The sequence below is a fragment of the Astyanax mexicanus genome, chromosome 13 (assembly GCF_023375975.1).
Source record: "Astyanax mexicanus isolate ESR-SI-001 chromosome 13, AstMex3_surface, whole genome shotgun sequence".
NCBI classification, from domain to species: Eukaryota; Metazoa; Chordata; class Actinopteri; order Characiformes; family Acestrorhamphidae; genus Astyanax; species Astyanax mexicanus.
The window spans coordinates 35,648,837-35,671,107 of record NC_064420.1 but is presented as its reverse complement, the minus strand read 5'-3'; the positions used below and the strand labels follow the sequence as shown (position 1 = coordinate 35,671,107).

The window sequence follows — 22,271 nt, the reverse complement described above, 5'->3', positions numbered from 1 at the left end:
ATACGTTTTGGAATCAGTCAGGTAGGAAAAAATAAATTGATAATTTTATAAACATTTAAGATCTTTAAGTTCACAAACAGAGAGCGAGAGGCAGCAGTTAATGGAGAAGAGGTGATCATTCTAACATACAGTTTTTGGAGAATATGTAGGCCTGTGAGATTGCTTTTAAAGGTACTAGCCCAAATTATATTCCAATATGACCGGTATGGATAATTCATTGAATAATACAGATTAAGGAGTATATGCTGAGGTAAAATATATTTTATTCGCCTAATTACACCAATGTTCCTATAAATTCTTTGAGAAATGATTGCAATGTGGTCTTTCCAACTGAGTCTATAAGTACACCAAGAAATTTGGTACAGTGGACAAAAGATATGTTATTGTTTGACATGAGCATATAACAGCTTTTCTTGATGTTAACAGAAAGTTATTAAACCAGGTGTTTATATGAACTAATTCTTAATTAATAGTAGATATAAGTCTGTGGCCATCTTTGTCGGATAGAAATATATTAGTAAATATTTTTTTAACCAGATAGGTATGATTTGCCCCATTCTTCTCTGTCCTGAGACAGAGGTGTGTCAGAGTGCCATTCAGGACCTGCTGTTTGTTCTGCTAAGCTGCCAGTTCCATCAGGTTCTTCTAGACTTGACGGCAGGGCTGTAATCCTGAGAGTGCTGGAGAAGTGTGGGACAGAGAGCAGTGGTTTCATTAGCCTGCTGTAGAATGACAGCACGAGCTGTGGGTACTGGAGGCTGACGAATGTTATGTGTCATTCGTGTGCCAGATTATCTTCTGAGTGTCGGCGCTTCATAGCACTCGACGCATACACACACACACACACACAGACCTGCACTGCCTCTACCAGTATAGCAGGGTATAGGAGATGAGTCAGTCACATGCAGATTTATTCTTAAAGGCCAACTTCTGTTATTTCTCCCAGTAGACTCCCTGAACTTCAGTGACAGGTGGGATCTCTGTAATATAGAACATGGTTTTCTTAAGCTTTTCAGTGTGGGACCCCATTCAAGGATGATTCTCTGCACATTTTGCAGAAAAAAACACTCTTTATTATGCATTACACTAGCATTTCCCCAGGGGACTGTGTCATGAATTCATTTGGGGGTTACGACAAAATGTAGCTGGATGTAAATGTTTAAACCAAGTTAAACCTACAAAGCTAACATAAAATCAACATTTTTAGGGGGAGGTGCAGGGGGAAGGAGAGTGGGCGTAAACACAAGGTAACCTCCACATGGGTGAACATGTGCTTGCGAACGGTGCGCAGACAGCCTGTTCAAAGCTGTGCACCTCGGTTCCGCACAATTTTGCACAGATCTTTTCAGTTACAGCCAGAATTACGCTTTTAATCCCAGAAAAACACTTCTATTTACCTTTTAAAAGGCTTTTAAATGCTTGATTATTGTTGTTTTGCAGTTTTCCTCGGGTTTTCAGTGCTCGGCTGACAAGCGCTTCCGTTTATTTACAGTAGGCTTAAATTTTTTCATTATTTTCAACAGTGCGATTAGCAGCAGCGCAAGCTGCAGATTGCAGCAGCCCTAGCCGTGGTTAACAGCAGCCTGTCGTGGTTAGAGGAACCCTGAGAGTTCCTGAAAGCCAGGGCACTATCAGCTAGCAGTTCGTCCCACCTTACTTGTTTTAACACAATAAGTACACAGACTACAGTCCGATGCACTCACCTCTGAATGGCGAAAGAGCTAGTGCTGCGGTAAGCAGCTAATGCTAATACTGCTCCAGCCTCAGTGCTGGAGAAACTTTACTAAAACTCCTGTATAATGAATTGTGCCTTATTTTAATTGTGCTTTATAGTGCGAAAAATACGATATATAAAAATAAGTATCATAATGATAATAATTGATTCTCAAAACAATAATAACATATTTTTATTATTAGTTTACATGTAAAGATCGGTGGCACAGTGGTTCATTTTGTGTTGCGTTTAAGCCCTGACCACTAGATGTAAGCGCTGTACTCTGTCTGCAAAACTCACTGTTCTGATTGCATATAAAAAGCACATTTTAGGCATACAATTTGTTTCTTATATAACATTTGAAATTTTTTAGTATATCACCTTGCTTGCAGTTTCTCAATGCATATAGTCCAGCATATAGAATTGTAACATCTGTATCATGATATGTATTCTATTATCAGATTCCTTTCCTGTACTCTTCCCTATCACACATGTACATTACATCAACCAGTGTCAGTAGTTTTTCGCTTCACATTAGTGAATCTTTAAACACACACACAGTTGACCACAGTTCCCATCCACCTCTTTTAGTACATTCTTACAGCAATCTAAAACAGGACACATTTTTCCTTTGGTTGCCAAAGTTTGTCAAGTGCTGCCAAATTTAGAAGGAACAGCCCTGTCCATTTTTTTTACTGATTATGTTCTGCTTGGACTCCATAAAAGTCCATGTTTTATCGCTCAGATGAAAATGCTTTAACTTCAAATAAGGGTGGGAAGTACAGGCTACTGGTATTAAAGGTAATATCAGGTTATTGTCATCTAATAGTTTTTTTTTTTTGGCTTATGTCATTATAACCTAAAACACTACTATAGTTCTTATTTATTCAACAAAAGAGCAGATGCAGTCAAATAGGCTCCAGCCTATCCATGTCAATTAACTCATTCTAACAAATAGGGCAGTGAGAACACACACTTAGAGCAGTGGGCGGACACTTAAGTGCCCAGGAAGCAGTTGGGAGTCAGAGGCCTTGCTCAAGAGCTCCTCAGATGGGACTCAAACCTTTATTCTTCAGCCTCTCCAGGATATTGAGTACCACTGCCTCCTGCTTCATCCCACACCTGATTCTTATTCCATCAATTAGCCAGTGTTTTTTTTATATGGTCTCACAGGCTGCATTTCAAATACAGGGTTGCAGTATTGTCCACTTTGCGTTGTACTTGTGCAGTAAAAATGGGTAATTGAGACCAGGGAAGATGCCTTAATTGCATCCTCCAAATTGCATCTGAACATTGCCTTTATTTCTCAGCTGTATGCAGAAGTGCTAAAGTGTCCTTTAGTTTGGAACAGCCTTCAATTAGGTAGCAGCTGAGAAATGCAACTTGAATTCTCTGGTTTCTGATCTTTTCTTTGTCCTTTTGACTTCAATTTTGATTTTTCTGCTTTTGTTGTCTCTGTTTTTGCATCTTATTACTATACCTGAGTGCTGCTGCACTTGCAATTCTCTCTCATTTTAATTAGTAGCAGTAATTTGTAGCGTTCTTAAAATAGTAAATTCAGTGGATGTATAATTAAACTTGCTTTTATACATACACCAGTTGATACCTGGACTACAATATGCAAAATAAATGAGTCGGTTCTGAGAAAGAATATTTAAGAAGTCTTAGGAACCTTCCCCCCGCCACCTCAACTGGTGGGACTTGCTCTGAAATTTTGACTGTGCTGTGCTGCAACTGCAATTTATTTATTTATTTATTTTTTCAAATTTGAAATGGTGTTTAGAAGCAAGATAGCACTTTGTCACCAGCACAGAGTTTACAACAAACCTTGATATTGTCATCTTAAGCTGACACAAACTTAATAAAGTGCCTTTATTTCCAGCTAAAAACGCTCATCTCTCTCCTCCCTTTATTGCGTTGTGTTGCTACCTCATGCTGAAAACCTGACTTATTTGTTGCATATGCCAGATATCACTCCACGAAACACAAGAAGAAAGCAAAAATATATATTTTTACTATGGAAATTGATAAAAATACTAACACAGTGACTTGGATAAGTAATTTTAATCTAAATAATCTGATGGAAAATTAACTTCTTAGAAATATGTTTTACTGCATTACTTTTTAATGAATTACTTTACTTACATCACTGGTCACTAGACTATGTAAATAGAGTAAATAATGTCAGTACTTTGAGGGCTAATCTCATACTTAACATATTTCAATTTCCAGATTAATTCTGAGTGTTAACACATTTATGTTGACAGCACTAATCAGGACCAATATCCAGTCCTAAAAATCGGTGCATGCCTTGATCAGTAAACAAAGTTCACATATAATTTCCTTCTTAGCTCTGCCTTTCTATTTCTAGTTATACGGAATGTGTTTCTCTGGGGTGCTGTGTATCTATGTAACTAGCATGTGATGAAAAAGCAAGAAGAAGCCCAGCATGTGTGTGGCTCTCTGGCCACTGTTGTCGCTTGATCATGCGTAGGCAGTGTGGAATATCAGCTGCGAGCTGATCTCATAGAGTAGCTGGAGCTTGGTCCTTCCCTCTCTCTCTCTCTCTCTCTCTCTCTCTCTCTCACACACACACTCTATGCCCCCCCTCCTCAGTCTCCTAACACATTTATGTGCTTCATGCACAGTAGACCAAGATTAGAGAGTGTTAGTCTAAGCAGGAGGCTGCTGGTGTGAGAATCGGAAAGACTGGTGCTAAAAGGCTGAGAACCAGAAGAGAGGCTAAAGGATTAGGTTGGGGGGTTCTGGGTTCTTCCAGGGTTGTGGATGAGAGGAGTTAAGTGAAGAGGAGGAGTGAATCAGAGGAGCCTGTCCTGGGAGAGCACAGTGGAGCGTGTGGAGAGTGTGTAGTGTGACGTCATAGGACGAGGGTCCTTCCCACAGCAGGCTGCTTCTGATGCGATTGGTCTCCGGAGTTCACCGAATTGCAGACTGCCGCTGCCCTGGAGCCAAAGCACAGGGATTCACTCTCAAAGAAAGAGAGCGCAGCATAAAACATACAGACATCTACAGTCTGAGGTGCTTGCAGACAAACCACATGGGGACACAGACTTGCAAGAGAACGCTTTAAGGCATCAAATCTGTTGTGCACCTTGTAAACTCTTCTTCTAACAGTGGTTTGACAAAGGGTTGAATATTCGCTGGACTTATAAGTATCTGACTTATCTCTGACTGCTTTAGTCAGAGGCAATTCTGAACAACCAAAAGCCTGGGAATCCCAGACATCTGAGAAGAGCAGATCCTTTGGAACCGTTCTCTGCAAGACTGATTTTGAGAGAGGTATCGGACGTCAGACAAAGTCTCCTGAGACAAGAAGACCACATAATTAGAGCATTTTAAAGACTCTTTCAGACAGTGGCAGCTAATAAGGACCACAAACAAGACACCTGAAAAGACAAGACACCCTGCAATACCTCTTCTGGACTTCCGTCATCTGTTATATACCTTTGAGAAATTGGGGGTTTGAGAAAGGGCTGAAGATCCTGTGGAATTGTATCCCAGGACTGTTTCAAATAGATGTCCTTGAAGCAAAAGCCCAGAAAGTCTTAGAAAAAAACAGATGTTTAAGAAAAGGAGATCTCCTCAACCTTTAAAGTGACCATTGTGAACCTTTCAAGAAGAAACAGAACTCTGAGAAGTGAAGATCTCTAGGACCCCTTTTTTGAAAGACTGTTTCTGAGAGTGGTAACAAACCACAATCAAAATTCAAGACAACATCAGACTTGCACATTAAAGACTATTTCGGACAGTGGCAGCAAAGAAGAACCACGAGGTACTTTGGACTCTTATTCCTCCTTGCCCTCTCAAACAGTCAGTAGGTAAACGACCAAAGAAAGCTCTCAAAAAGAGGAGATACCCTGGACATTCTCCAACCCTGTGTGTCCTGTTCCTCATCTAAACAGGAACATCCCGTGCCCCGTCAGTGCCCTTTCTGCTTTGGGACTACCTGCTGGTCCTCACCAGAAGCATGCAGGTGTCGTTTGTGTGCACAGACCACCGGGCTGTAAGCCGCAGCACGGAGGACCGTCTGAACCGCCAAAATGCCAGCAGTCCCAGCCTGGGTACCAAGAACAAGTTCCGTGCCGTGGCCATGGTGGCCCGCAGCCTGGGACACCTCTCCGTCCAGAACGTGCCCTCCTCTAGTGACCACTGTGTGAGGACCGGCATGAAGTATAGGTAAGAGAATGACCACTATGTCTACTGTAGTGGAATGGGAAGTTATTTGTACATAAAGGTGTTGTTTTGTTCTATGATTAATAGTGCTGAAGATTGCGTTTTTCGGAGCTTGATGTTATTGGTTCTCTCTTTGAGGATTTGAGAGGTGAAATGAGCTCAATGTCTGTTTTTTGCTAGATAGATATGATAAAATAATTTATTTTGATGGCTTTTGATGTTTAAACTAAGCTACAACTTACAGGAGAGATACCCAGGGTTAGTGTTTATATTTGAGTCATACTTGAACTGTATGTGTTTATGCTATTTTAAGTGTGCACAATAATTTTACTTAGATTTACTGCAACTTTCCCGTCATCTTATTCTAACTCACCACCTTACTCTAACCTTAACCTTTACCCAAAACCTAAACTACACTTAACCCTAACCTTAAACCCAAAACCTAAACTACACCTAGCCCAAACCTAGACCTAAAGTACCCATAGCCCTGACCTCTATCCAAAGCCTTAACTACATCTCACCTTAACCTCAAAACAAAATCTAACTTACCTCAAATCTCCACCTGAAGTATCCTTAGCCCTAACATCACTCCAAAGACGTAACTGGGTGATTCTCACGAAAAACAGATTTAAAAGGGTTCACACTTGAAAAAATTCAAAAGGCATTTAAATATAAAATTTCTTTTTGTTATGCAAGACTAGGGTCTGAACTTTTTAGAAATACTTTTTTTTTTAATTTTATAATTTTTTTCTGTATATTTTGCACCATTTTAGTCAGTCAGAGCACACACATTCTCAGTACCGCAACATGATAACACAGAACAGATATGGTTTAAAAGTTACACATTTGTTACTTTTTAAATAGATATTATTAACAGTTGTGCTCATATGTGTATATAACCCAGAAAATATTATATTTATAAGTTTCCCATTTTTTTTTATTTTATGATTTGTCTCATTACCGCAACAGATTTCATGATTCATGTCCTGTCTTTTCAGGATATTTAACTGAAAAATTACATGTATAATTTCTTATTTAGTACAGATGACCTATGAAGAAATACAATTTATCCAAATACCATTATAAACTAGAATTTGTTTTATAACAGTAAAATAATTAGTAAATAAATATGTGTTGCGGTAAAGAGAATGGTGTTTCGGTAAAGAGAGTCAATGTTTCGGTAAAGAGAGTCATTACAAGGATTCCTACTTAATTAACAATAACACTTTACACAACAAACACAGAGTGTGAATGCTGTGAATAAATAACAAATTCTAATGATGTACTTCTTGAGTTTTGTATGGAGTAGTAATATTGAACAAAATGTGGTATTTGCTGTTGAAAATTATTCTCAGTAAGACTCAAGCTGTGAAAATATCCTATTTTGAACTGTGTATTTTAATAAAACAAATTTCAACATACCTCATTAGACATAAATTCCTTAAAACTTTAAACATCACTGTATAACTAAATTGAAATGGAATGTTTAAATACAAAATAAGTAATTCAACATCTCATAAAACAACTTTTTTATTAAGTATTAATTTCATGACAGATATAAACATCAATGTACAACTAAATTGAAATTAAATATTTAAGTATGAAACAAGCAATTCAACATCTCATTAAACATCTTTGTATTAAGCATTAATCTCATGAAAAATGTAAACATCAATGTGCAACTAAATTAAAATTAAAGATAAAATTAAAGAAAGTTGTTTAATGAAATGTATATATGTGTGTATATATATAAATTTCATATATATAATATATACATTTCATGAAACAACTTTTATTGTTATAAACTGTTAATAAAGGTTGTTTCATAAAATGTGTATATATATATATATATATATATATATATATATACATATAAACAGTTTATAACAATAAAAGTTTATAAAAATAAATTTCATGAAACAACCTTTATTAACAGTTTATAACAATAAAAGTTGTTTCATGAAATGTATATATTATATATATGAAAATTATATATTATATATATATATATATATATATATATATATATATATATATATATATATATATATATATATTATTATTATTATTATTTTTATATATTATTTTTATATCTTATGCGTAAGTTATATGGGTGTCACTGCCCTGCTACATAAATCTGTTTAGTATCTGAAATTGCATCATGTATTGTTTTATATATTGTTTATTATAAGTAAATAAAGGCTTTTTTATGAAACAATATATATATATATATATATAAGTTCATGTCACTTAAAACATTAATTTCTCTTTACCGCAACAGTGAATCTCTCTACCGCAACAGGCCTTAAATTGTTGCGGTGTATGAGAAGGCTGTTGCGGAGTATGAGGGACCTTAACCTTCTTTGATCTCTGTGGGGCCACCATGATGCCTGGCTAAACTTTTGCTAGCTTTTTGTATTTAGACTTTAAAAACCTTAAAAATTCCCAAAACACAATAACATTTTCATTTTTTTAAACATTAAAAACTAGCTGTTTCGGTAATGAGAAACAAAAAGTTGTGTATGCTCGCTGACAACCAAGTTTTTAACATTTATCTGGAGAGGTATAAAATTAGGTGCTTACCTGGTAGCCATCTTGGGTGTCATACTAAAAGGTGTCCCCCCTCTCAAAATGGCTGTTTTTTTTCTGTTCCTTGTGGTCTTAAATGGTGCTTGAAAATTGTTGCGGAGGCTGAGAACATTGGTTCTGACCAAAGTTATTTTTCTAAATATTTTCTTTTCTTTTACCAATGAATTCCAAGTAATACATTTTTATTGACTGTAACAATTTACTTTATGAGATACATTTAAGTTTTTTATTATTTATTTATTTTAAATATTAAAATTGTGTAATTGAAGAGCCGAGATTCAGCAATGGACGCGTTGCGGTACTGAGAATTTCACACTAAATTATAAAAAATACATAATTTAAAATATCACAATGTCTACTTTTAATCACTTCCAATATAGCCTTTGATGAGATGTTTATAAACCAGTGTTTCCCAAATTGATAGCATTTACCTGTTCATCACACTCCTTAATGCCACCTCATTAGTCTGATTTCGTGAGAATCACCCAACTACACTTAACCCTAAACTCAACCCAAAAGCTAAACTACACTTAGCACTACACTTGAACCTCAACCTCAAACCCAGCCCTAAATGACACTAAACCCTGATCTAAAATCTAGACCTTAAGTACCCTTACCCCTAACCTCAGACCCAGCCCTAAACTACACTAAACCCTGATCTAAAATCTAGACCTTAAGGACCCTTACCCCTAACCTCAGACCCAGCCCTAAACTACACTAAACCCTGATCTAAAAACTAGACCTTAAGTACCCTTACACCTAACCTAAAACCAAGAACTAAACTACACTAAACCCTAACCTCAAACACAGACCCTTAAATACCCTTACCCCAACCTCAAACCAAACCCTAAACTAACCTAAACTACACTCTAAGAAATATAAGTACAGATTTGTACTTAAAAGAGTACAAAGCTTGTCGCTGGGGCTGTACCTTATATTGAGGCACAAAAAAGTACCTTTCAGTGAAAGTCCTTTTTTGTACCCATGTTTTTTGTGGCAGTAAAGATCATAAAGATTATAAACATTATCATCAACTAAATATGGCTCAAAAACTTGATGATACAAAATTGTCTGGCTTTCAAATAAAAAATGTGCAATTTAAATATATATTGTTCATTAGTACAGTGATACAGAATACTGAATGTACCCTTTGGCTGGTTAAATGGTACAAATTTGTACTTATTGCTGTTAGAAATGACTTTGTACTTCAGAGGGAACAAATCTGACCCCGTAAAGACCAATATTGTACCTTTGAGGGTACAATTATAAAGAGTGTACCTTCGAGTACAAAAAAGTACTCATATCGTACCTCTGTTTTTTAGAGTGTACCCTAATCCCTAAACTAAAACCTAGATCTCAAGTACCCTTACTCCTAGCCTTAAACAAAAACCTAAACTACCCTTATCCCTCAGATAAAACCTAGATCTCAAGTACCCTTACACCTAACCTCAAACCAAAACCTAAACTACCCTAATCCCTATACTAAAACCTAGATCTCATGTACCCTTACCCCAAACCTCAAACCAATACCTAAACTACACTTACCCCTAACCTCAAACGCAGACCTATAAACTAAACCCTAACCTCAAACCAAAGCCTAAACCATCCTAATCCCTATACTAAAACCTAGATCTCAAGTACCCTTACCCCAAACCTCAAACCAATACCTAAACTACACTTACCCCTAACCTCAAACGCAGACCTATAAACTAAACCCTAACCTCAAACCTAGATGTCAAATACCCTTAACCCTAACCTCAAACGAAAAACCTAAACTACACTAATCCCTAACCTCAAACACAGACCTGGCTCAACTAAAATCTAACCTCAACCTAAAACCTTAACTGTATTTAAACCTAAACTCAATTCAAAACCGGAACTGTACTAAACCCTAACCACCATAACCTTAGCTCAAACCCCCTTTAGTAGAATTTATATCCTGCAAACATTTTTTAGCAAACAAAAACATTCAGTCCTTGTCTTCTTTGCAGACAGTCTCTAATTCTGATATTCTGATAATCACTGTCAGTGAAGGTACTGTACGAATGTATAGATTTTCTAAGTATCTAGGTTAAAGAAACCAAGCAAAACATTGCAAATGTGACCTTAAATGTACTTAAAGATCCTTTAGGTCCAACTTTAAAAATAGAACAAAATCTGCAATGACAAACTGTATATCACAAATACAACATTTAATTAAAGATACTGAAGATATAGCTTTAAGAGTATTGCTCTAGTGATATTTTTTTTTACTTTTTTATTTTGAAAGGATTAAGAAATGTTTTATTCATAGCTTGTTTAACCTCTTAACACTCCAAGAATTATTACATACTGAGGTGTATTATTCAGTAATAACAGGGATGTCTGTGCTGACTGATGGTGTTCTTTAGTTATTGAAGTGTGTAATGGCCTGTTAAAGGGTTAAGGTCTATCAACCTTTAAATTGAATTGGTGACAAGCCTCAGACTAGGACTGAGCCTTTTTTAAGCACTTTTTTAGATTGTCACATTTTTGCACAATGATTTAGATTAAATATTTTTATAAAAATATTGGATTATGTTCAGATGTTGTTCTTACTATTTCTGAATTTTAAATAAATAATTAGACAAAGAAGCTCAAATGTTTGCATTACACTGCACAACCCTTTTTGCTTAGTAAGTGTGTCTTTACTACCTATATGCCGGAACTATAACTGGACAGGAGTTATATTACATATTCAGTTCTGAAAGGTCAGTTACAGTGATTTAAGTAGATTGGACTCAGAAAGCACTGTAAAAGCACTGTACTGTATCTTATATGTCCAATTGTCTTTACTGCCCACTTGCTGTGTGTGGTGTGTGTGCTACAGTCACAGTAAATTAATTACTGCTCTTATCCTTCCGCCCTGTAATTTGGATAATGGCACATCAGAGGCACTTTGTAAGAGCCTAGAATACTGTACTGTACATCCCACCTTCCTATTAACCTAATGTGTAACTGAACACCAGTCTTCCTCTGAAATGCAGCCCCTCGCTGTGCTGTAACTCCAAATGGATTCGCCGCCCATACTTTCACGTCTAATTGATCTCCGTGTAATTAGGTTTCTGAGGTGATAAATGGGAAATGTCATGCTGCATATGACCAGACGTCTTTTTAGCTTTTAAGAGGCTTTTTATTGTTTGTGATAATGTGTCTTTTAACTTTAAAGAAAAGTGTTTTATATGCTGTTGGTATAAAGCATTTGGGTTCTCAGTATTCAAAGTTCATATTGATCTTCATTAGCCTTTTTTCGCCTTACCAGGACAGGCACATGTTCTTGCTTCTGTAGTAGGGCTGCACGATATTGGAAAAATTTTACATTGCAAAGGTTTTTTTATTGACAATTTATATTGCGATATTAAACAATGCAGGGCCCATGACCTCACCAGCCCCGCCCCCACCCATGCAGTGTCTCATTTCCGGACCGATCAAGAGCTGAGTCAGCACCGATCACTCAAAACCAGAGGAAAACAGCGAAATAACAGTAATCGTTAAAGTAACCCTTTAATCAGGCATTTAAATGGCTTTTTAAAAGGTAAATAAAAGCATTTTTTTATTAAAAGCCTGAATTCAGCTACAACTGGAAATATCTGTGCAAAACTGTGGCAAAAATATTTTCTAAATAAAAAAAATATGGATTTTCTAAATTCATTACGTCATTACATCATTACTTTAATAATCAATGGTCCTGCAATAAGTGGTTCTGCCTTTTCTGAATGCACATGCGCTATTCCAGCAGGACAATGCTTGTCCACATTTTGTCAACACCTAGAATCTGGAGAATGTGGGCTCTGAGTGGTCCAGCAGGCTAAGCACTGCCACTATGATCAGGAGATTGACGGTTAGAATCCTGTTCTTGTAGTTTGCCATCAGCTGCTGGAGCCCTAAGAGCACAATTGGCCATGCTTTCTCTGGGTGGGTAGATGGTGCTCACTTCCCACATCACGCCTTGTGCTGATGTTACTCAGCACAAGGCATCTGTGAGCTGATGTATAGGAACCGAGTCACTGTGCTTTCTTCCGATGCAACATCAGCAGCAGTTTGAAAAGATGGCGGTGGCTGACTTCACATGTATCAGAGGAGGCATATGCTAGTCTTCACCCTTCTAATGTTGGGGCATCACTAGTGATAGGGGGAGTCCTAATGAGTGGGTTTGGTTATTGGCCGTGTAAATTGGGAAGAAAATGGGGTAAAAAAAAATCTGCAGAGTGTTCAAGATGCCTGGGATGGAACTTACACAACTCCATGCCGAGATGGCTAACATATTGTGTTACATGTGCGCTACATACTATTTCTTTATGTGTAGCTCAATAAAAATGACCAGATGTTGCCCGTATCAGTCCAATATTTAATCATGTATTGCTCCCGGCCTTTATCTTCTTTCCGAAAAGCCTTGCAATCTGACATTTACTTCTGGGTGCTGAGTTCCAGCTTCAGCTGGTACTAAGCCTCTACTCCCATTATAAACGTAGGCAAGGGCAGATCAGGATAAGGATATGCAAGCAACCATAAGCAGAGTGTTGTTCTGAGTGTGTACACACTGCAGCCTCATAATGAGGGCTTCAAATAAACCAAGCAGTAACATCAAAAAATGGCTGTTCCAATTTGTTCATTGACATGGAACTCTCATCCACGTGCAGCCCAAATATCACAAAGGTATCTATGGCATTTGAGAGCCATTGAGCGGACAGCATATTTGACCTATGTCTCTTTCAGTCTCGGATGAGAGCCCCCTCAGGGGATGCAGCCAATAATGCTCCATCCCAAAATGCCAGTATGATTTGTAAGTGCACCCTGCAGAGGTTTTTCCTTTTGAGTGGTCCCGAATCTCCGGGGCGCTGGGCCGAAGCCTTGGGCCCAATGCTGCTCCCTGTTTCCTGCTGCGCAGAGCTCTGTGAATTAATGATCAGAAGCTTCCCTCACTTTCCCTGCTTCTCACAACCAATAGGAGAAGTGTAGAAGGATGGGAAAAAGGGAAGGGATGAAAGAGAGAGCGAGAGAGAGCGAGAGAGAGAGGGATGGAGGGGGAATTGTGTAAGTACATGGACCGCTAGAGGAGGCAGAGCGAGAACTGAAGAGGTGATTACATAAATGGGTAAACTGCCTGCGGATGCTGCCTGCCTCTCCCTCATCTGTAAACAGTATAGTCGTTTCAGTCTGGCCGGCTCAAAACAGAGTGGGATTCGTGCCAATGTTATGTAAACTCCCCACTGTCTGTCTGACATGAGCCCATGGCACTGACACATGAAGGGCTTCGGGTCCTGGAGCAGGAAGTCTTCCAATTCAGAAAGGTGATGCCCTTTGGCAGGTTAAATAAGGAGATTTTCACACCTAAAATCTGAATCAAGGTCTGTGTGTTTGTTACGTTGTATACATTTGGTCTGTTCAGGTTTAGTTTTATTTTTAATGAGCAGACTAAAGAATGTTTTTCCTACATCCCACAGTAAAAAGTACCCATCTTTGATGAATAGCCCACCTCCACTCTCCCACAACTTTCTGAGATACAGTTATTTTGTGCCTTTTGTCCAGCACTCTGTACAACGGCTTTTTACATTGTTATACAGGCTCAAAGTAGCTCCACACCTCCTTGGTAGAAAAAGAGATTTATCGGGGCAAAATATACAGATACGGCTGTTGTACAGAGTGTTGCGCAAAAAGCATCAGATTTTTGGATCTCAAAAAGCTGTGGGAGGGCAGAGGTGTGCTATTCAACAAAGGTAAGTATTTTTATCATGTTTTACTACACCAAAAGTCAATTTTACACCGGAATTCTCCTTAAAATGCTTTAAGAAGCATCCTTAGCTTTATTGAAGGTTCATTAAAGAACCTTAAGGGGTTCCTCCACAATTTTAATCCGAAGACCCCTAGAAGTCATCACCTGTGTAGGTTCTGTCTCCTTTATTCTTTGCACTGATTGTATTGTAGAAGCTTCTTAGTTCGATGAGTTTGCTTTCCAGGTGCTTTAAGAAAAAAATGCCTAGCTGCCAGGAACAGTCACCCCTTCATATGCATGTTCATCACCCAGCAGAGTGAGAATTACTCTCTGATTCCTTTAACCTCTGTTTAAAAACTTGCAGGACCATCCCGGTAATCTCTTTGAACCCTCATTAGACTGTTCTGATTGTTCCATATCAATACCCTACTGAAAGAAAAAAGTCTTCAGAAAATAGTCCTACCAAGGACCCCTACCCTACCTCTACTGCAACATAGACTTTGGAATACAGCTAATTTGTCAAATAAGCTACACTGCCTGATGAAAAAACGTCACCACCTGGATTTAACTAAGTAAATAATCTGGGGTTGCTGCAGTTGGTCAGGTCTAGGTTCAGTTTGTGCTAAAAGAATGAGGTCAGCTGACTACCTGAATATACTGAATATAGACCAGGTTATTCCATCAATGGATGTTTTCTTCCCTGATGGCACATATGGCCATATTCCAAAAAATGCCAATCAAAGCTAAAGGCAGTCCAACAAAATAGTAGATGAAATAGAGTGTGTGACCTTTTTTTGGTGGTGTTCCTTCAGAAATAGAGGCTATTAAAAAGAGCTTGTCCTGCTTTTGTTGGAGTAACTGTCTGTTGTCTGTCTGTTGTGGAAATAATTTCTTCTACATTTTGGAGACTTTGGGGAAATTAAAGGATTGTAAGTGCACTGTTAATCCTGCTTAATTTTTAATTGGTTATAGCAGTGACATAATGGCATACACTATTTACAAATATCCAAGTATTGCTTTATAAACACAATAATCAGTGCTTATAAATGAGTTATAAAGCCCCCATATAGGCAGCCTTTCAATTAAAATGTTACTAAATGCAGTAATGTGAAAGCGCATGGTTCCATCTATATAAAGCAGCTCTGGCCTTGCTGTGACTGCAGTGCTGATGTATAGGTAGGCGATGTGTTAACATGTCAGTTGGGATGTGCATTAAAAGATCTGCCAGATGTCCATTAAGCAATGCCAGAGATTAGACCAAGCTCAGAGTTATGCCAGGCTCAGCTCTCCTGAGGTCACTGTACTCAGAACACTCTCACTGCTGGAGGTGGAATAGAGGATGCTTATACATCCATGGGCTCCTAAACTGCTTTAGTAACATTACTATAGAGAGAGAGCAGAGAGAGAAATGCAAGATATGTGAATCATGCATTTGTATTAGTATTTGTAAAGAGGTTCAGCAGACCCCAGTACTGGAGACCCTCTGCCATCCACACACCCATCTGCTCCGTCCCCCTCTCTCTCTGTCCGTTTGGTCAAACCAAGATGACCGAAGCTGTTAAAATTCTGTGCTGCCAAAAAAAAACATGCTAAATGAGAGTTAATATTGGAAGTACTTTTTCAAACTGGAGAGCATATTGCTTATGGATAAATGCATTAACATAATATGTGTAATTAGCTGAACCATTTGAGTTACATACTAGTTCAGCTGCAGCTAACAATTCCAAACTAACACAGGTGGTGATTGATAAACTCAAAGGAAATCATTACAAAAAAGTAGCAGACATCAAAAAACCCTTGGCAAAATTGGAGAAAACATTCATTTTGGTTAAGTATATTAACACACTCTGTATAATGATACATTAAACCATATGAGGGACAGACTTAATGAACCACGTAGATCGGCTACAGTTAATAATGCCCAATTCCAACACAGGTGGTGACTGATAAATTTATATTTATGACTCATTATAAAAAAATCAGACAGCGAAAAACCCTCAGCCCTTTCTCATATCAGGTAATTGTTAAAAACTCATTATGATGTGTTTATAGGTATATATAGTTGAATTTTAAAGATACCAAGTATACCAAGTCAAGTATACCAACACCAGTATACCAAGAGGACTTTGTAGAGTAGTGTGGATATGATAGTAATTGTTCTGAAGTTTTTCAGTGAACTGGTTAATGAGGATCTTGGCCGCTACAGGGCTCCGATCAGAGAGCACAGAGTCATCAGGGATGATTTAATTAGTTTACTGATATAAATGAACAGCCTCAGTAGCATTGACAACAGTAGCATTTTCTGCAGATAAACACAGAAAACAAGTACATAAACACAACTGCAGTATTTCTAAATTATCATTACACAGTATTAGCTAAACTAATAAACTGACTTCAGAGAGGTAAGTGGGCAAAACTGTAGAAGCTGTTAATATAAACCCTCACAAGTTTCAGTAAGATCATAGCAACATGCTCCAGCAGGGGGAGGTAAAATCTAGCCACATATGCTGCAGTTAACTAACTAGTGAGCAGCCTCAAACTTGGCATATTATCTCTGTTTACTTCGCATATTCCTGCTCCACATAACTACATATAGTACACACAAGAACTTGAGTACACTGTTTGGTCAACTGAATCCACCAAAACTCAATTTACAGCACAAATTAACAGTTTAAATGAGGAGCTGAAACTTACATCGTCTCTGACTGCTAACTGCTGCCTGTGACTCTAGCAGCAACAGGTACGTGCATCAAAATAAAAGTCCTCCTCTAAACATAAATGTCCATGAGGTACTGAGCAGAACAAGCACTGCAGATTGTAAGTAGCTAGACCAAACACTAATTATTTTAACAGTGAATGTCCAATATGAAGAATTCACAACAGCCGCCCCCACACTTGAGAAGCAAATGTGCAATAGAGAGAATTCTTCAGAGATCTTCAGAACCATCCTCAATCTTTGGAAGCTGAATTAGGCGAGCAACTGGTCTTGTGTAGATCTTGCCTTTTACAAGGACGTCCGCTGTTCTGACACATCCATCCTGGCTAGTTATGGTCTTAGTGACCCTACCAATAGGCCACTGAGCTCGGGGTAGTTGTGGATCAACTATCATGACTACTGAGTCCACGGTCAGGTTTTCAGACTGCTTCTGCCACTTATGGCGAGTTTGGAGTGAGGGTAGATACTGACGTGCAAACTGAACCCAAAACTGGTCTACAATGTTCTGACAATGCCGCCATCTCCGCCGCCCCATATCAGCCGGTGCATAAGCAACTTGTGGCAGGGAGGCATCCCGCCGCCCCATGAGAAGCACATTAGGCGTAATGGGGTCAGGATCAGCGATATCCGTTGATGCATAGCCTAGTGGCTTTGAATTCAGGATGCCTTCCACCTCCACCAGCACAGTATGCAGAACATCCTCCGAGGTGGTTTGACTTCCAACAACCACTCTGAGAGCAGACTTTATAGAACGAACCTCTCTCTCCCACGTACCCCCAAAGTGTGGAGCACTTGGGGGATTGAATTTGAAGAGGATCTGGTAGTCAGCCAATTGTGCCTTGAGTTGTGGGTGAAGTGCAGCAAAGGCTTCACGAAGCTCACGGTCAGCCCCACGAAAATTTGTGCCACAATCTGAAAGAATTTCCTTTGGGCGCCCTCTCCTGGCTATGAAGCGCCGTAAGGACAGTAGGAAGGCATCTGCATCCATAGAACTGAGCAGTTCAATATGAACTGCTCGTGTAGTGAGACACTTAAAGATAGCACCCCAGCGTTTCTCAGTCCTCCTGCCAATCTTCACTAAGTATGGCCCAAAGCAATCAACTCCTGTGGAGAAGAAAGGTGGACAAAGTAGACGAAGACGCTCTGGTGGCAAGTCAGACATTTGAGGCACCTTTGGCTGAGCTCTCTATTTCCGACAGGTGGGGCAGTGAATCTGATGATGTCTAATGGCTTGACGACCCCTCAAGATCCAGTACTGCCTTCGAATCTCAGCATATACCCGTTCAGCTCCAGGGTGCAACAGACGTTCATCAAACTCTTTGATGAGTAGCTGGGTCGCTGGATGTCGCGGATCTAGAACTATCGGATGGGCTTCATCCATGTTGAGAGTCTGTAGTCTCCGCAGCCGTCCCCCAACTCTGATAATATTCATTGCAGAATCCCATTCAGGTGCTAGATTGCTCAACCTGCTGTGGTTTGGCAGAGGTTTCCCTTCTCTGAGAGCAGCCAACTCATCTGGAAAGCTCTGAGTTTGACACTCTTTTAATATCAGTAACTCTGCATCTCGATAACTCACTGGCTGGTCAGTGGTCCCTAGTGACTCTGCAACTGCCCCATGACATGCCTTCTGGGTAGCGTCCACTAGCTCTTTCCATGTTCCGTATTCAGTTGCATCTGGAGTAATGCAGTTTCTCCCCAGTACCGTAAGGCAGCAGAGTGTTATGCCTTTCACCTCTGATAAGCTCTCCTGAGTCCCAGATTCAGGTTTCTTCGGCCAGTGCTCGATGCTTTGTTTGAGGAAAGAGGGTCCTTGGCTCCATCTGTTAGGTTGGGCCAGTGTTAAGAGTGGTTTCCCCCTAGTTATATCATCAGCGGGATTGTTGTGAGTGTCCACATACCGCCAAGCATTCCGATCTGTCATTTCTTGTATCTCCGATACTCGAGTGCCAACGAACACTTTGAACCTGCATGAGTCAGACTGAAGCCATTCCAGGACTGTCATAGAGTCTGACCAAAGAACTGTCTGGCGGATTGTCAATGTAAGTTCCGCCTGTACAAGTCTGGCTAATTGAGCTCCGGCCAAGGCAGCACAAAGCTCTAGCTGGGGTATGGACTGTTGTCTCTTCGGAGCAACTCTTGACCTAGCCATCACAAAGGTGGTATGGATGGTTTCCCCACTGTGTACTGCTAAATAGGCTACAGCCCCATAAGCCTTTTCAGAGGCATCGCAGAACACATGGAGGTCATACTCAAGACTTGCTTCCTGTGTAGAATCAGGTGAGTAGCATCGCGGAATGGATACTGCACTGAGCTGCTGCAACTCACTCTCCCAGCTCTCCCAGGCCTCCTTTAAGGAAGGAGGCAGATCAGGGTCATCCCACTCTCTTTGTCTAGACCACAGCTGTTGGATTAGCACTTTGGCTCGGGTGGTGTATGGAACTATAAACCCTAATGGGTCGTACTGGCTGGCTAGTACCTGGTAGGCTCTCCGCCTAGTCAGCACAGCATGCTCAATGGGTCGGTGCTGATAGCCCAGTGTGTCACCTGCGCAGTTCCATCTCAGACCCAAAGTGGGTTCCATCGGGCCACCTTGGTTCCGCCCTAGCCACTGCTCCGCAGTTGAGGACCTTGCTTCTGTAGGCAGATGAGCTATGACGGTAGGTTGGTTACTGGCCCACTGTCTGAGGTCAAACCCTCCTTCCAGCAGTAGGCTTCGCAGTTTATCTACCATTTCTTGAGCCGCAGCTATGGTAGGAAAGCTCTCCAAGTAGTTGTCCACATAAAAGCACTGCTGGACGGACTGAAGAGTGCCAGAATAGCTTTCTTGGTAATCAAGGGTGAGTTGCTGTAGAGCGAATATAGCACAGCAGGGACTGCTCGTCGTGCCAAATGGCAGTACCTCCCATTGATACACATCTGGTGGGTCCTCACATCGTAGGTCTCTCCAGATAAAACGCAGAAAGGGTCTATCTTCGGCTATGAGGCGGACCTGATGAAACATGCCCCGTATGTCTCCGCTAACAGCTATGCAGTGCTGTCTAAATCTTAAGAGAACACCTAGCAGTGATGGGCCCAGCACTGGTCCAGGCAAGAGTTGTTCGTTCAGAGAGATGCCCTGATGTCTGAAGGAGCAGTTGAAGACTAGTCTTGGTTTACTGTTATGATGTACCAGATGGTGGGGAAGGTACCACTGCTCCTCCGATTTGTGCACTTCGTCAGGTTGTAGCTTGCTGATATGTCCTGCTTGAACAAGCTTATCTATTTCAGCTCTGTAGGTGCATTCTCTTTCATAATCTCGCTTGAGCCTCCTCTCGGTACTCCTCAGGTTTGCCATGACGGACTGGATGGAACCATTGAGCTTCGGTGTGCTGGACTTCCAGAGTAGAGGAGTTGCATATCGAAGAACTCCATTAACACTAACTCGTTTGGTTTTGTCCTCAAGAAGCTTAATAGCTTCTTGGTCTTCTCGTGAACGAACCACCAACTTCTCGTTACGATAAGGCAGGACATCAAGTTGCCACAGCCTTTCCACTTGTCGATAGAGGAGGTCATCAGAGTTAGCTGTTGAGAGCAGGAGACACTGGTGCACTGAGGACTGGTCTCGAATACAGCGTTCAGCTCCCTGTAGGGCCCATCCAAGAGCAGTGTGGATTGCAATGGGTCCACTTTGGTGCCCTTGACGCACTGGCTCGGTTGCTGTGATGAGATGAACGTTATCTGACCCAATCAGCACCAGTGGACGTGCATTATGGAAAGACTGTAGTGGGATACCTCTAAGGTGGGTGTACCTTTTCTGAAGGGTCTGAACAGGGTAGCTCTGCTCCATTAGGTCTAGTCCAGAGGCAGTAAAGGCTCCTTGTACTCTGAAACGCTTCTTAGGGTTATTTCTTGGAGAGATCTGAAAGGAGATCCTTGACCCAGTCAGGTTGGTGATATCAGATCGTACAGTGTGGAGGGCAAGAGTCTCACGTGTACCTTCTAGCTGTAGCTGTTGGACTGCTGCAGGCAGGATCATAGTTCGCTGTGCACCATCATCCAAGATGGCGAAGGTCTCCATAGTCTTGGACTTGTTATGTAGAAGGACCGGCACAACCTTCAAAAGTACCTTGCGTGAAGCTACAGAAGGTGTCAAGTACACTCGACTTTCTGAGGTGTTTGACTGGTGGTCGCTCAGGTGGCTTTGAGCTAGTCCATGAAGAACCTGGAGATGAATGCCACCGCAATCACAACATGGCTTCTTGAGGTTGCATGTGTCTGGTGCATGGGAACGTGCACACTTCCAGCAGCGATTTCCCTGTTTTATCCATTTGCTCAGCTCCCCCAAGGACAACTCTTTAATTTTACTGCAGCGACTGATATAGTGCTCTTTACTATTGCAAAAGAGACAGTGCACAGTTAGCTGTTTCTTTGTCTTGAGGTGACTGGGGGGATTACGGAAATTAGGTTCCACAGGTTCTGTACCATGATAGACTGCTGTGCTTTGTCCTCTAGGTTTAAGCACAGTCTTCTCCTTTCCACTGATCAGGAACCTTTCTTGTTGATAACGCTGCACCATCCGACTTGAGAGACGTTGCTGTTGGGCCTTGAGATGCAGCCAGCCATCAAAGTCCTGCAGATTGTAAGGGTTAAGACTTGCAGAATTAAGCTTCCCATGGAGCTGTAGGAATTCAACAAATCCATCTCTCAGATACTTAGGTAGTTTGCTAAGGAGACGGTCTACATGAGAGCAGCAGTTTAGCTCTGTACCATGGGGGCCTTCCAGAGAAATCAGCATACTGACTAGAAGGCGTACCCGTAAGGCGAAGCTCTGGAAACTAGGGGCATCGTTAGCTTTAACATCAGGTGTGGTGAGAATTGCTGCTATCTCACTCTGAGCTAGCTGATGGGGCTGGCCATACTGCAGCTGAAGGGCATACATTGTTGCTGAGTACGGATATTGGTGGTGGCGGCAGGACTGACCAATCATCTGAGCTTCAGGCAGCTTGAGGTGTTCCAGCAGTATGTGATATTTGTACTTTTCAGACAGCTCAGGGTGAGGTTCAAGCAAGTTGTCTAATGCTAGTTTCAGATTAGCAAATTCTTTTTCGCTATCAGAGCAGAAGTCAGGAATCTTAGGTTTTGGCACACTGTACGGTGGCTGTTGAGCTGTGTACAGATCTGGTGGGGCTACATGAGCAGTCACTTGTGAGGGGTGAGGGATGAAAGCTGGAGCACCTTGGCCTGAATCAAAGAACTGGGTTTTAGGTGGGACTGTCCATTGACCAGCAGAAGTATGAGGAAGTGGAGCGTAGCTTGTAGCTGGTGGTAGCTGAGAGTGGGGCCCAGAA

At 40.6% G+C, this 22,271-nt stretch overlaps 1 protein-coding gene across 6 annotated transcripts in view; it reads left to right on the top strand.

The window, feature by feature from the left end:
• kcnab2b (potassium voltage-gated channel subfamily A regulatory beta subunit 2b) overlaps window positions 1-22,271 on the top strand; it is a 111,122-nt gene that overhangs the window by 48,865 nt on the left and 39,986 nt on the right. Inside the window, exon 1 of one of the 6 annotated variants that reach the window (XM_022677442.2) lies at window positions 4,604-5,911. The exons of 4 other annotated variants lie outside the window; for them this stretch is intronic. In XM_022677442.2, coding sequence (XP_022533163.1) covers window positions 5,703-5,911 — 209 coding nt within the window. In that variant the 5' untranslated portion in view covers window positions 4,604-5,702. Of the gene's footprint in view, window positions 1-4,603; window positions 5,912-22,271 lie in introns of those variants that run through there. One more of the 6 variants, XM_022677443.2, reaches the window with a different exon arrangement.